A 14,321-nucleotide genomic window follows, 5' to 3' on the forward strand; every position below is an offset into this window, starting at 1 on the left:
GCAGTAAATCTCCTCGGAAATCCCCTCCTTCGTCAACTCAGAGTCCGGGTAAGCAAATTTGACTTAATCAATTGAAGGTTAGATGTATTTCACAAAATGCCACCTGTTCAAAGTAAAAAAATCTCAATTGTCTTTTCATTTATTGTTATTGTTTGTTATTTTTAAAAAATATAAGTGCTTTTACAATTTTAGTCTTAGCAATGTTAAACCAAGACAAAAAGAAAATAGACATAATTTTTCGTCACCTCAAGTTGAGAGGATGTTATTGAAGACTGGTAATAAAAGGACTTTGGCAAACACAACTGATTGAATAGTGATTAATTAATCAACCAATTAGTTAGTTAGTTAAATAACTAACCAAATGACGTTTTGTTATGTCATTCTATTTTAGTGCCTTATTATTTAACACTCTCACCAGTAAAGTTTCCACTCATTTACTTATTTCTTTTTCCTAAAATTTTCGTTGCATCTTGCAACCTTTTCAATAGATGTTGACTAATAAGGCACTAAAAGTGAATGACTCTCCCCAGACACACAACAAAATATGCTTCAACACACGATCTCACATAAAGAATCTTGCAATCCAAATCCAAAAACAAAGTAACCAAATGATGAATAATAAAAAATTGAAATTGAAGCACTGCATGTTTATATCAATAGAATAACAACCCTGCCAAAACACTACAAATACATAATTGTAATTTTGTTTTACTTAAATGTTAGTTTACTCCTCAAATTTTGTAGTCTTGACCCTTTAGTATTCAGGCTTCTTTGTCAAATGCATTGCTTATTTATTTGCATTCTTGTGAGTCAGACATGCATTATCTTGTAGCTTCAGTATTTCAATGGTGTGTTTGTATATTTTTCATGATATTGTTGGGTAGGTGTGAAAAGTTGGATCTAGTCAGTTTTAACATAAGGCAGATAGAATATTTGGGCCAGATGTGGCCAGATTAAATGCTAAAGGGCTAATTCTTTATTACATCAGTTTCTCCTCTTTTACATGAAGTTTGAATGAATAGTTAGGAAAAAAAATTCTTAAAAGATATTGAATTTGTAATTTTGAAGTCTTGTTAATTTGTGCACTATTATTGATAAATATGTTGGTAATACTTAATTAATGTTTTGTTTACTTTTTCTTTCATTTGCGTGTGATGTATTATTTTCTTTATGTTGTTATTTAGCACGGCAAATAGTAGGAGCACAACATTCCTCACCGTCACCAAGCTCTCGAAATGTTCGTTCTAAAATTGGATCTTTGGACAATGCAAGGCATACACCTGGTGGGGGAAATGTAAGTAATTTAGCAACTCCTTTAATAAATGTTTTGTACTGTCTTTCTCCTTGCACTGAGATGAATGCATGAGTGTATGTGTATGAAAAACAGGATAGAAATATAAGGTCTCCATTCTGCTTTCTTTTTTATATTCCTCTCTTATACCCTTCATTTCTTCTCTGTTTCTCTCTCCATCTAGTATTAGATGATAATTATCTGTGACGAAAAGAGGCTTAATTTGAATTCTATGATGTTTTCCTCTCATTAACTACCACCTTGTTTTTGGCAGTATAGTTAATGTTAATATAAATCTCTGGTTCATGTATTTATTTACCCTTCTTGACTGCTTATCTCTCAGGAAGAGGCACTCTTACAGCTTTCTTGACCTGAACAAAAAGAATGCAGTTCAAATATGCTCATGGCACGTTCTAACATGTAAGCAAGCCATTCACCATATTTTGCCATGGAGAAAATTTCACACTGTAGACAAATGGTGTAAATACCTCTAAATCAGCTCACAGTGCCACCTACCCAGACTGTAAGATGCAAGCATTTTGGAGTGGTTATCTCCTCTTCAGTCATAGAAACCGGAGAAGAATAATTTATTTTCCCTACGAACACAAAATGTTGCCAATGAGAGAGTTTAATCTAAAGGTCTGTCTAATACAGATCCATCTCCTCATCAACTAAACCATTTGTAGCTCACATTTAATTTCTGATAAAATAACAAATAAATTGGCTTGTCAAATTTCTTTCTTTTTTATTTTATTTGCATAGGCACAATGCCATGCATTTGGTGGTGGGAACTGTGAATTATATCAATCCTAGTCCTTGACCAATACTTTAGCTTATTGACCCTATAAAGATGTCATGATTCTGTATGGATGTCAGGTAAAGTTCGCTATAGTGAAATTTGAACTTAGGACAAGGAGAGCTGCTTTAACATATTGCAAAACATTTTGTATATTGCTCTACCATTTCTGCCAACACCTCACCCTTTATAATCAATATTAACAATGTTAATGGCTGAATCGTTATTTTATGAACAGTATATATAATATTATATATAATACTGATGTATATAATGTTTATAATGTGTATACAAACATGGAATGGTTCTACCTATAATATTTTGTCTGTGAGAAACTTCTCAAAGAATTGTGTGTTAAAGACACAGGGCATCATTTAGAATGCCAGTGGATTACCAGACATGGTTGGTGTTTCAACTTGATTTGATTTCCTCATTGAGCTAAACCAAATATGCTTGTTTTGGTAGAGAAATCAGTAAGGAAAGCATCTACTGATTGGTGCAAAAGCAGGCCAGGCTAGAATCAATTTATGTGCACTTGTAACAGCATCAGATTAAAATACCAGAGTGTATAATATTTATGTGTATACAAATGTAGAATGGTACTGGCTATCGTATCTTGTAGCCATCACCACTCTCGAACCCTCTTCCTTCTTCCCCTCCTGCTGCTGCATCCCTCCTCCTCCCTCCCCCTCCTCCTGTTACAATTTTCATTTTTATCTGTTGCATGACATAGTTGGGTTTTTGTAAAGCATCTTTTATGAAAGATGCTGAATATGAAAGTATTATTATTATTATTTTTTGATTTCTTGATTTATTACCTTTTGGTTTGGTTGATGATCTGCATTGATTTTGTTTTGTATTGGAAGTCAAAGACATCAGGGAAGACTGGCAGATCTAAGGATAGTCCAAGGAAGAAAAAAGCAAAGGTTGGAATTCACACTTGTATTATGCAGCCATTCCGACTACCAAAGCTCTCCAAAACATTATCCTTGGCACACTCTGTTGTTCACTTCAGATCAATAACAATTACAGCTTAACACTTACCCATAGATATATTCCAATATTAATAATACAGTTTGAGTATAACATCAGCTTTCACTATCCCTATCCTAGCTCATTGCTACAGAGTTGGCTAATTTGTAATTACTTTCTAAACAAGCTCTGCCCCCCCATCATGCTTAAGCTTTGGTACATCACATCAGCTATATGCATGACATTCCTTGTTGGTTACATCTGTTTTTAATGTTTCCTGAATGTTGAAATCATTTTAGCTACGTTGTATATTGTAATAAATTTCAAATTATTTCATTGGGTATACATACATACATGCACACACACACACACACACACACACACACACACACACACATACATGTACTTATTTGTATGAATGCTTGCATGTATTTTTATAAACATTTGGATCATTCTAACTGTTGTACCACATTTTTCATTGTTGTCATCTTTTTTGGTATTATCCCCAGCCATTTTCTGGTTTGTATGTAGATACTCATGAACTCGACAGACATACAGCTGCAATTCATGACTGCAACTGTATGTCTGTCAGTGTTGTATGCCTGTCAGTATTGTGTTTGTATACATACAGCATTTAAAGTTAACCACATTTGAGAAAGATACAGTATCGTTCACTATCCTGACATAAAAAAAGGTTGGCAACAATAATTGTTTCAGATCTTAATTCAAATTACTAAGCATTCACCTGAAACTATATCACGTGTGTTTACATCACATGTCTTTATTACATATATTTTTGGTAGCAAAATATATGCATCATACTCTAATTGCTACATTACACTATTCTTGTATACTCTATAGCTGTTTGACATCTCTGGTCTCAGATCGGAGTAAAACATGGCATATATGTGGAATACAAGACAAAGTTTGCCTCTATACATTCAGTTGTTTATCCCGCTATCAAAGGTTTGCTCAAGCAGAACTAGCTGGGTTTATTCAACAACATCCTTTTGACATAGTATAGATGGAAGGAGATTTGGGTGTTAATTGTTCTGAGGGACCAGATACTGGTACCTTTCTTTGCTTGGGATTTCTTAAACATCACCTACCACTTGCACTCACAAACATCTTTATTTTATCTACTTCTGTTGATAATGCTAAATTCTCAGAATCTGGAAACAACAAAATAATAAAAATCCTAGAAGGACTTTTCATTGATATCACCAAATCCACAGATTTCTTTTTATTGGCTCACTGTGTGGATTTGTGCTGCTACACAACCATCATATCTGCAATGTCATGTAATGTATAAGGTTTTCAAAAAAAGAAAAAACTCCCTTCTCTTTACATATTCCATTTTAGTACATATTTTTGATAAGGTTTTTCAAAAACCAAAATATGTAAAAGGAAAATTAAAATGTACCCAATTTTAAGAAAGTAGCATTTTCGTTCTTGTTTTTCATATATATATATGTATATGCAAAGTCTTAGAGCAGTAGTTGCATGAGCTGAAAGCATAATCTGTTTAGCTTGATTGGAATATTTTAATGTCTAGCAAGCTGAGATTAAAATGCATCAGTTATTTAAATGCAAGTGATTGGTACAAATGAAATATATATGTGTATGTGATTGTATGTACACATGAGAGGATAGGCATTATAAATGTCTATATGTTTGATATTGTTTAAAAAGAAATGGTGTAGCTCAAGTTTTTACTATGGAGACTGAAAATTATGGTCCACTCTCTGTTTTCTAAGTCTCTCACTCTTTTCATATAGTATGTATATATATATATATATATATATATATATATATATACACTTATACATACGTGCGTGTGTGTGTGTGTATACAAATTATATTTTTTATTATATTTGAAGTTGATAGTCTTCTTTTGAGTTTTGCTCCAGGCTAGGCTGTTTGTGGTTTGACTAATAATATCTAATTTGTCTTTAGTGTTTGTGAATACTTTAGAACTCATCAATTTTGAAATAAACTACTTGTATTGTCTGATTTATTTGTGTTTATAGTGGAAATTTTATTGATGCTTTAGGTGAATTCATAAATATTTTTTCATAATGAGATGTAAACTTCTAAATAGTAATTTTTTAATAACAGTTATGTGGACTTTTACTATAGACTTGGTGATGACATATTAAACACTTCACTGTTTTTAAATTCAAATTGGTTTTCTTTTTTTTTTTTGTTTTGTTTTTGTATGCATTAGGGCCTGGTAAAATATGGTGTGCCAACTATTTTCCTCTCTTTGTAAAAATATGAATACTATTAAGTTTTTTTTTTACTAGCAATTCTCTTATAAATTTATTGTGTACATTTATTTAGCTACTCTTTCTCGAATGATAAGTATTATCAAAATGATAATATGAATATACAAGACTCGCATTCCCAATGTGACTTGGCAGAATGGATAAAAAGCTTATCTTACAATCATGAGGTGTCAGGTGCAATTCCACTGTGCTACACCTTGGTGAAATCACGAGATCAATTTAAAATTTGTGAGTGAAATTATCAGCTTTGTCATCTAAGGCCATGGTTCTTAACTGGGGCCCATATGGTCCCTGAGGGTCCATATAAGATTTTTGGTGGTTCATGTAACAAAATAGTAAATTGGGAATCCACAATAGTATTTTAAGGGCCCCTGAAAAAAATTTTTCTCTAGATGTATGTATTTCTAGAAACAGCAAGGTTTCTTTCTCTAAAATTTTACATAGCTCAACCTACACAAGTTAATGTGAGAAAAACAAAATAGGAATTTTGAAAGATGTTTCTATAAAACTGGTTTTTAAACATCGAAAGGCTATGGGGGTCCTTTAGAATAAAATAGTAACCAAAGGAGTCCATTGATAAAAAATGGTTGAGAAGCCCTGATCTAAGCCAACCCAATAAAGGTGGCATTTAAATAATAGCAGGTGAACACCTAGGGGTCACTACCTAGGTGATCTTGGCTCTTTCCTTAGTATATCGGAAATGAATGGGCTGGACCACCTGTTTGACAGGAGTTCTTTTGAAGATTTCTCCTGCTATCTGTTCCCTCCATATTATGTTTCCACTTTCACTTACTACTGTCTTGAGCTGATAATGTGTGAGAATTACATTTAGATTATGACTATCTGACATATAAACTGCTATTTAGACTTTAAGTCAAAAAGGTAATCTAGTTGATTGACCAAATGGAATGCATATTGGTGACACTGACACAAGCTCTGTGGTTGAGTAGAAATGGTTCTAATTCAAGCAGTGGTAAGTACGATAGAAACTGGAGGCAGGGCTGGTGCTAGGATATTCTGTACCCTAGGTCAGTCCTTCAATGCATGCCCCTTCTGAAAGCTCAACAGTGTATTCTCTCTACTGCAGCCATTTATTCTGCACCACTTTCAACAACTTTATCACTAGAGATTCCTCCAGTTGTCATTCTGTTTACTTGACACCTTAGGCAAGTGTCCTCTACTACAACCTCAGGCTGACCTAGGCCTTGTGAATGGATTTGGTAGGCTGCCTGTTATATATCATCATCTTCATCATGTGCCGTCTGTTTTTCTTAATGTCATGGGTAGGACAGTTTGACTAGAACTAGTAAGTCAGAAAACTGCTCCAAGCTTTGCCTTTATTTATTTTTTTTTTTTGTCGTTGTTTCTATTGTTGGATGCTTTTATATTACCCCAGCAGCAGTGAGGTCACTGAGTGCAGTGTATTGGGTGCTTTTTATGTAGCACCAACAGCAATGAAGTCATCAAATGACTTGCCGGACAAGACCCCCCCTCTACAGGGAGGGGTGAAGTAGTAGTATTGAAGGACAGACAGATGTCTTGCATTAGAAGAGTGTAGAGAAAGATGATGAAAATGTGACAGAGATGGGGTAGGGGGCTGGACGTCTAAGTTACAGGGTGGTGTCTATAGTGAAGTGGACCAGGGATTGGAGAGGGTAGGTAGGTGGGGGAGTTCACAAGATTTCAAAAGGAGAGTGAGAACTAGAGGGAGTGGTGGGGGAAAGGGAAGGGATTAAACAGGTCTGTGTGTGTGTGTGTGTTTTACTATCTTCATGCCTTGACTTTGTGTGTTTAGTTGTAAACGAATGTCAGCATCATACAAAGATGGAGTCTTTTGTTTCTAGTCTTCTATAAAAGCATGTTTGGCCATTGGGAGATATTACCTTACTTGGAAACAGGTGAGGGTTGACAACAGAAAGGGCATCTGATCGTAAAAAAAATCTGCCTTAACAAATTCCATCCCATGCAAGAATGGAAAAGTGCACGTTAAAATGATGATGGTGGTGGTGATGACGATGATGATGATGATTGAGTAAATCTGTTATCTGATAAAATTTGAAATTTAAGCCAAATCATGCGATCGCCTCACCGACAGCCATCATCTGTTCTGAGAGTGACCTCCCCTATTCCCTTTCTAACTGAGATTTTGTGATTTCAGTTGCATTAAGAAGTTTGGTATAGTTGTTCAGAATTTGGGCAGAGTTCCTAGATTTTAAGATCTTAAACAACCACCAAATTGCTCTAATGTGTAATGCTAACCCTGACTGATCAGTACAAAATTTTTAAATACTAAAAAAATAATACTGCCCATCATACGTTAAGCATTGATTAATTTTAGGTTCCTGTGAATAAATTCAGACCAGACATGGGCAGCGGTTTCCATAATCAGGTGAGATGTGCTTCAAAAACAATTCAAGATAACTTTTTGGTTAGGTGTACTATGCAGAAAGTCTGTGACATATTTAGATCATGATGTATGTGTAATCTGAACAAATGTATACAAGTGAAGAGTTGTTTCCCTTGTTGCGGTTTTTTCTTTCTTTTTCTGAGATTTCATTTAAGATTTGTATTTTTTTTTTTATTGTATCATTAGTGGTGAGTTGTAGCCTAAAGACTTATGGCATATTTTTCTCTTCTTCCCTCATTAAATCACTGTTTTTAATGTTTATATAACTGTATATATAATCATAGTTCTCTGCTTGATATACTCTATTAACTTTCTGCATTTATATAGCACATTAGAAGCAAATAATATTCTTTACCAGCAAACAAAATTTTAGGTATCCTGATATCTTTATCAGGAGCAATTGAGCAATTGATTGCTCTTTTTTTCAACATTGTTTATGTGTTCAAAAATAATTATCTTTATTCAGTAGCTGGTTAAAATAATATATGAAGTTTGTAAAGGATATTCAGTTTGTTTTAAGGAATAATGACTTCTAAATTAATTACACCTGTTTGGTTTAAATTGTCAGCATATTTAAAGATATTTGGAGGTGTCTTTTGTTTTGCTACATTCACTTTGCTTCTGTTCTGCATTAGGTATTTTAGTGTAAATTTGAAATATTTACCTAAGAAAAGATATTCCACTGTGAGATAACATAATTACTTCAACTTTGCTGTGAGTCTTGTTTAACCCTGAGTCAACCCTAATTGAGCTGACCTATAATGAAAGACATTCTAGTCATGACCACCACATCTTTTATCCTTTTGGTTTTTACAAGCTGTGAATGACATTATCCTATGTGTCCTTTCTTCACTTAAAATTGTTGGGTGTTATTCGAAGGAAATTTGGCTATTTCTAGCTATTCAAGTAACTATATAGAGGCTTTGTCATTGATATTTGTAAGAGTTTATATTCCTTATAGACTGTTATAGAGAGGTAATAAAAAGGGAGATAATGTTGCAAACCCTCCCTAATAATCAATCGATACACAACTGAATGTTTTAGATAAACCATAGCCTCAACAGAGCGTGTAATTAGTCTTTGTTTCTGGTCAATTACGCCTGTATATTACTGGTATTTGATGATTTTAATGAGATAATGATTGGGAGCAATGTTTCTTCTAAAAAAAATTTCTGTGAGTGTGCACAAAAATTTACCAGTGAGCAAACTCAGTCTTTCTTTGCAAAATATGTGTACAATAATCATCACTTGAATTTGTTCAGTTAAAAAGAAAATTCAATTTCATCCTGCAAACTTTGAGTGTACACATTTAAAAAAAAATTTTGCGTGCAAGTTATGAAATGTGTGAAGGTGTACAAATGCACAGTTTATAGAGTACCCTGACTGAAATAAGGAATACATTCATCCTCTGATATATGCATAGGTATCTTAAGATACTTGACTACTCGAAAAGAAATGAGTGAATTGATGTATGAGATATTTCATATGAAATAGTAATATAGTTTGTTTTCCTTTTTGCTTTTAACTTCTAGGTCAAAATCATCAACAAGAAGGAGAAATACGATGCAGTTCAAAGTAGGGTTGGTTCAAAGGATAACATCACACACAGACCAGGTATGATATATATATATGTACATAATGATGTACATATACATACACTCATATTATTATTATCAGTATTTCATATACATGCAACAGATTAAACTGTTGGAAAAGAAGAATTCCTAAGATCAGGTAACCTTAGATGCCAAAAACCTTCCTAAGTATCCTAGCTGTCCCTAATAACAGTTTTCTGGAGCTGTACTAAACTGGGTTTTGTGTTTATTTCCTCTATCCATCTGTTCAAATCTTTAGGGATAGTTCCTAATGCACCTATACAGGTGCATTGTTGTTATCATCATCATCATGATCATTATTTTTAAGGTGGCAAGGTGGCAGAATCATTAGCATGCCTGGCAAAATGCTTAGTAGCATTTTGTCTGTTTCTATGTTCTTCTGAGTTCAAATTCCATCAATGTCAGTTTTGACTTCCAACCTTTCAAGGGTGATAAAATAAGTACCAGTTATGCACTGAAGTCAATTAATTGACTAACCTCTCCCACAAGTTCCAGGCCTTAATCGTATATACTTATGCATGTATGAAAACATGGTACTGAAATCTGATTTCTTAATTGAGAGATTAAATACATAGTTGACCCTCAAAATTGATGGCCTAAAACCCTGCAATGGACCAGCATCTCATGTTGTGATCTCGATCACTTATAGGCTATAGAAATCAAGGCTCAAAAAAAAAAATGTATAACAAATGTTTAACAAATATTTATTTATTGTAACTTTAATTTCTTAATCTTTTGAACTACTGCTCCTCTGTAGAGCAGTTTTTCCTCCATCTGTACTTTGTGTAGAAATTTTATGGAACATTTTAAAAAAATAGAAATTGGCAACCAAAATTTTTTTCTAAATATATGTCTCTGTCATGCAAGTGGTGTCCTTCATTTCCATTTTTCTGTGAAATATATCTGGCCAATGGGAAATATTGCCTTGTTTAGAAGCAAGTGAGGATTGGTGACAGGAAAGGCATCTGGCCATAGAAAACCTGTCTCAACAAAACTCCATTTGGCCCTTGGAAAAGTGGATGTTAAAATGATGATTTTTAGAAAATGTAAAATTAGTTAACTGATATTAAGAAATGTATTTTTTTAAAATTTTTTTTATTGTGCTAATTTTAGAAAATTCTTTTATATTGTGCTAACTTTATTAAATTCATGTATTTAAATTTCAGGAGGTGGAAATATAAAAATTGAAAACAAACGATTGTCTTATCTAGAAACTGCTAAACCAAAGGTGGGCTCTTTGGATAAAGTCGATCATAAACCTGGTGGTGGAGATAAAAAGGTTAGCTTTACACTACATTTGCATAAATTTTTTTTTGTTTCTTTGTATTCTCCATCAAAACAGATATTTCTATTTCAGCTATTTAACTATGGCCTGTTGTCATTATGAACTGCATTAACATTCTGGTAAAAACTAAAATTAAATTATATATTACATCAAAACTCTAGCTTTGATTTCAGATTTAGGCAGCCGTAAACAAGCAAAAAATATTAGTTATCATTATAGATTTTTTAATTTCATTTAGAAAATGGTATTGGCACTATGAAGTAAGGTTCTATAATTGAAAAAAAAAAAAAAATTAAAAATTAAAAAAAAGGAGCTGGTTTGCTTTCCAAAAGGCAGCACTGAATTGTTGACTGTAATTCCTATTTTACAGCAGGTAATTATTAACTAATTGTTCTGAGCATTATAATTTACTAATTAATTTGTTAATTTGATTTAGAAACTGTGTCATTTAGTTGGCTCCACATTCCTTCTTTTAGTTAATCAAAACTTCCAACATTAAAATAATCATCAGTTAAGCATTATTTTTAAATATAATCGTTTTCAATCTTTTTATTGCTAAAAAATCTTTTGGATTGCTATTTTTATCATTATGCTACTTTCTTTAATTATGTTATAGAAGTTTCTAATTGCTTTCAGTTAAGATAACTTTAACATATTTTAGAATATGTTTCTCTTGTTATTCAGAATTTCACGGGTGTTGAGAGTTTTATAACAAGATGCTCCATTTCATAATAAGTCCTCCATCTGTTATTTATCTATTAGGAGATTAATTTTCTATTGGATATCTAAATTAGTATTAGGCTTGTACTCAATAGCTTCATAGCCAGTTATCCAGATGAGTTGCAGCCAAGCTTGATGCTACTCAACTTATCAATTCTATTTCACTCATATCATTTCAGAATGACAACTTTTACCCTTATATTTCTTACATTTTAGTCATTGTTAGTCAGATCATTACTATTTTATATTCTTTTTCACAATTAGCATTGCATTTAAATCTTTAACACATGCCAGTGTGGTGGCATGTGTTAAGGTGGTGGACTGTGTTATGGTCATTAGAATCTTGGACAAAAGCCATATATTTTTAATTCTTCTTGCTCGTTACATTCTGAATTCAAACCCTGCTTTGGTCAGTTTTACTTTCATCCTTTTGGGATTAATGAAATAAATTACCAATCAAGTACTAGGGTTGAGTTAATTGGCCACTAAATTTCTGGCTTTTGCCCATGTTAGAAACAATGGATCTATTTCAAAATGGGGGCACCAGTATTTTCTTAATGAAACACTAACGAAACACTTTGAAACTTGGGACACTGGTAGAATGTGTCATATAAAACATCTTTTACTCTTAGTCTTCTTAACAAAAAAACGTACATCGCAAGTTATTCCATGTTAAAGTTGTCATATTTCTGTAATTTCAACCAATCACTGACGTCTATTCAGCTCAATAGAGTTACTGCTGGGCGGTCATAAAAATGTTATTCCCTGTGACATATTTCATCCGGTTTAATCGTAATTTATACGCATATATTGTTTATATAATAATTACGCTGTGCGTATCTATGTGTGTAACAATTTTAGAGTTCGGATTCTAGAGTTAGGGTTAGTTTTAGGGTTAGGGTTAACAGTCTAGTTAGGGTTAGGGTTAGGGGATTAATACGATATACACCATTACAGCGCTAACTGTTTTCAACTGAATAGACGTCAGTGATTAGTAGAAATTATCGAAATAAGACAATTTTTTACATGAAATAAATTTGAATACAAAATTTTTTTTCTGTTCTATAACACAAAATAGATAAGTATACGAAGTTTGAAAGTCTTTCGGTACCAAAAACACTACATAAAACATAAATGAAAACTGGTGCCCCCGTTTTGAAATAGATCCGAAACAATATTTGTTATCATCGATTAGAGGAGTTAACCAAATTTCAATGATACTTCTGAGGTTGAGATAATCTTTAATCCATGTAGGTTTAGTTAGCTCTTTTGAAGACAGGAAATTAAAACCCCCTTCAAAAAACAGTATGAGGCATTTTGGTACAGACATTTTGGTGCCACTTATTTGGTGTTACTGATTCAGTACTGATTTATTTGACATCAGACGTTTTAATGTTTCCCTTATTATCTTTCATCTGTCTGTCTGTCTGTCTGTCTGTCTCTCTCTCTCTCTCTCCATATGTGTATATTTCTGTGTGTTTGCTCCAACAACCAAAAAAGTACTGTTGCCAAAACAGGCCAAATGACCACTCAGTTGTGCTAAATCATCTGCATCCAAGCTGTTGTGTCAAGTCATCTTATTGTAGTGACAGGAAAGGTATCCAGTTGTAAAACAATTCCTTAATAAAATGTAACACTCTTAACCCAAGCTATGTTTGAAAAATGGATGCAAAATGAGAACAAACAAATGATGTGTATGTGAGAGAGAAAGAGCAGGGGAGTGGGAAAGAGAAAGAAAGAGATAGATAGATAAATAGATGGAGAGAGGGGTGTGAAGCTTTTGTTGAAAAATATTTTTTTGTGTTGCTGCTATTGTTGCATTGGAAATTGGCAAAACTGCTTGAGGATGCTTTTATTCATACAATTAAGAATTCTCTTAGTTTTCTTAAGGAATTCATTTGGTTATATTGACATTGTTGATATTTATTCTAAAAGTTGTATTTTAAGAATAAAAATTCATACATAATTTTAAATTTTCACATATATTCTAAACATTACTGCTCATAGTGAAATGGTTGACTAAAAGGCAGCTTTGTTTTGTGTTGTTAATTTTAATTCATATAGATGTCTATATACACATTAGTGTGTACACACACAAATATATGTGTATGTATTTATATATAGATGTATATAGTGTCCAACAGTGCCAATTGGTGCCTTCAATGTCCAAAGGTGCCAATTGAAGCACCGTATGTAAGTGTTAGTATATGCTTTGAATTTTGAAATGTTCTAGCTGAATCTTATTTTTATTTAATTTCTCTTAGTTGACATATATCCTTTTTGACATTTCCAATGCTTAGAAGTTCAATCATAAGGGATTATATATGTTTTGTCTATTTGAATGGAGTCAACATAAATTTGAAGTTTTATAAAGTTATCTTGCATTGCATGTTTATTTCTTAAGTTGATTGTGTTTCAAATAATGATATCTGACGAAGTGAATGAACAATATGAGTTTTATTTCATTTAATTGCATATGCTACATATATTGTATATATTGTATATCTATATATGTGGTATGGTATGAAATAAAAGAAACAAAAATCCATTCATTTACTGAAATGATTGTAACATCTCTTTGAATTTCTTTTTACCTGATTTAAATTATTATTATGATTATTATTATCATTATTATTATTATTATTATTATTATTATTATTCATACATACATTCCTATATACATACATGCATGTATGTTTATATATATATATATATATATACTGGGGTAAGCACATAAATGTGCAACAAGGTGGAAAAAAGAGTACTCAAATACCAAAGGTAGAGTAATATGCTTTATTTAAAAGCAGCAGAAATATAACAAAAGACTGTTACTCGGAGTTTAACGTTCCCGTTCATTGGACATTTCTAACTAAACTGTCTGATGAATGGGAACGTGAAACTCCGAGTAACAGTTTTTTGTTATATTTCTGCTGCTTTTAAATAAAG

At 32.6% G+C, this 14,321-nt stretch overlaps 1 protein-coding gene across 1 annotated transcript in view; it reads left to right on the forward strand.

Annotated features, from left to right (window-relative positions):
* The window catches only part of LOC106878541 (microtubule-associated protein tau), a 48,665-nt gene that overhangs the window by 1,679 nt on the left and 32,665 nt on the right, over positions 1 to 14,321 (forward strand). The window contains exons 2-7 of the mRNA XM_014927777.2: positions 5 to 48; positions 1,185 to 1,294; positions 2,954 to 3,013; positions 7,686 to 7,736; positions 9,287 to 9,368; positions 10,537 to 10,649. Coding sequence (XP_014783263.2) covers positions 5 to 48; positions 1,185 to 1,294; positions 2,954 to 3,013; positions 7,686 to 7,736; positions 9,287 to 9,368; positions 10,537 to 10,649 — 460 coding nt within the window. The remainder of the gene's footprint in view (positions 1 to 4; positions 49 to 1,184; positions 1,295 to 2,953; positions 3,014 to 7,685; positions 7,737 to 9,286; positions 9,369 to 10,536; positions 10,650 to 14,321) is intronic.

The sequence above is a fragment of the Octopus bimaculoides genome, chromosome 4 (genome assembly GCF_001194135.2).
Source record: "Octopus bimaculoides isolate UCB-OBI-ISO-001 chromosome 4, ASM119413v2, whole genome shotgun sequence".
Taxonomy (NCBI): domain Eukaryota; kingdom Metazoa; phylum Mollusca; class Cephalopoda; order Octopoda; family Octopodidae; genus Octopus; species Octopus bimaculoides.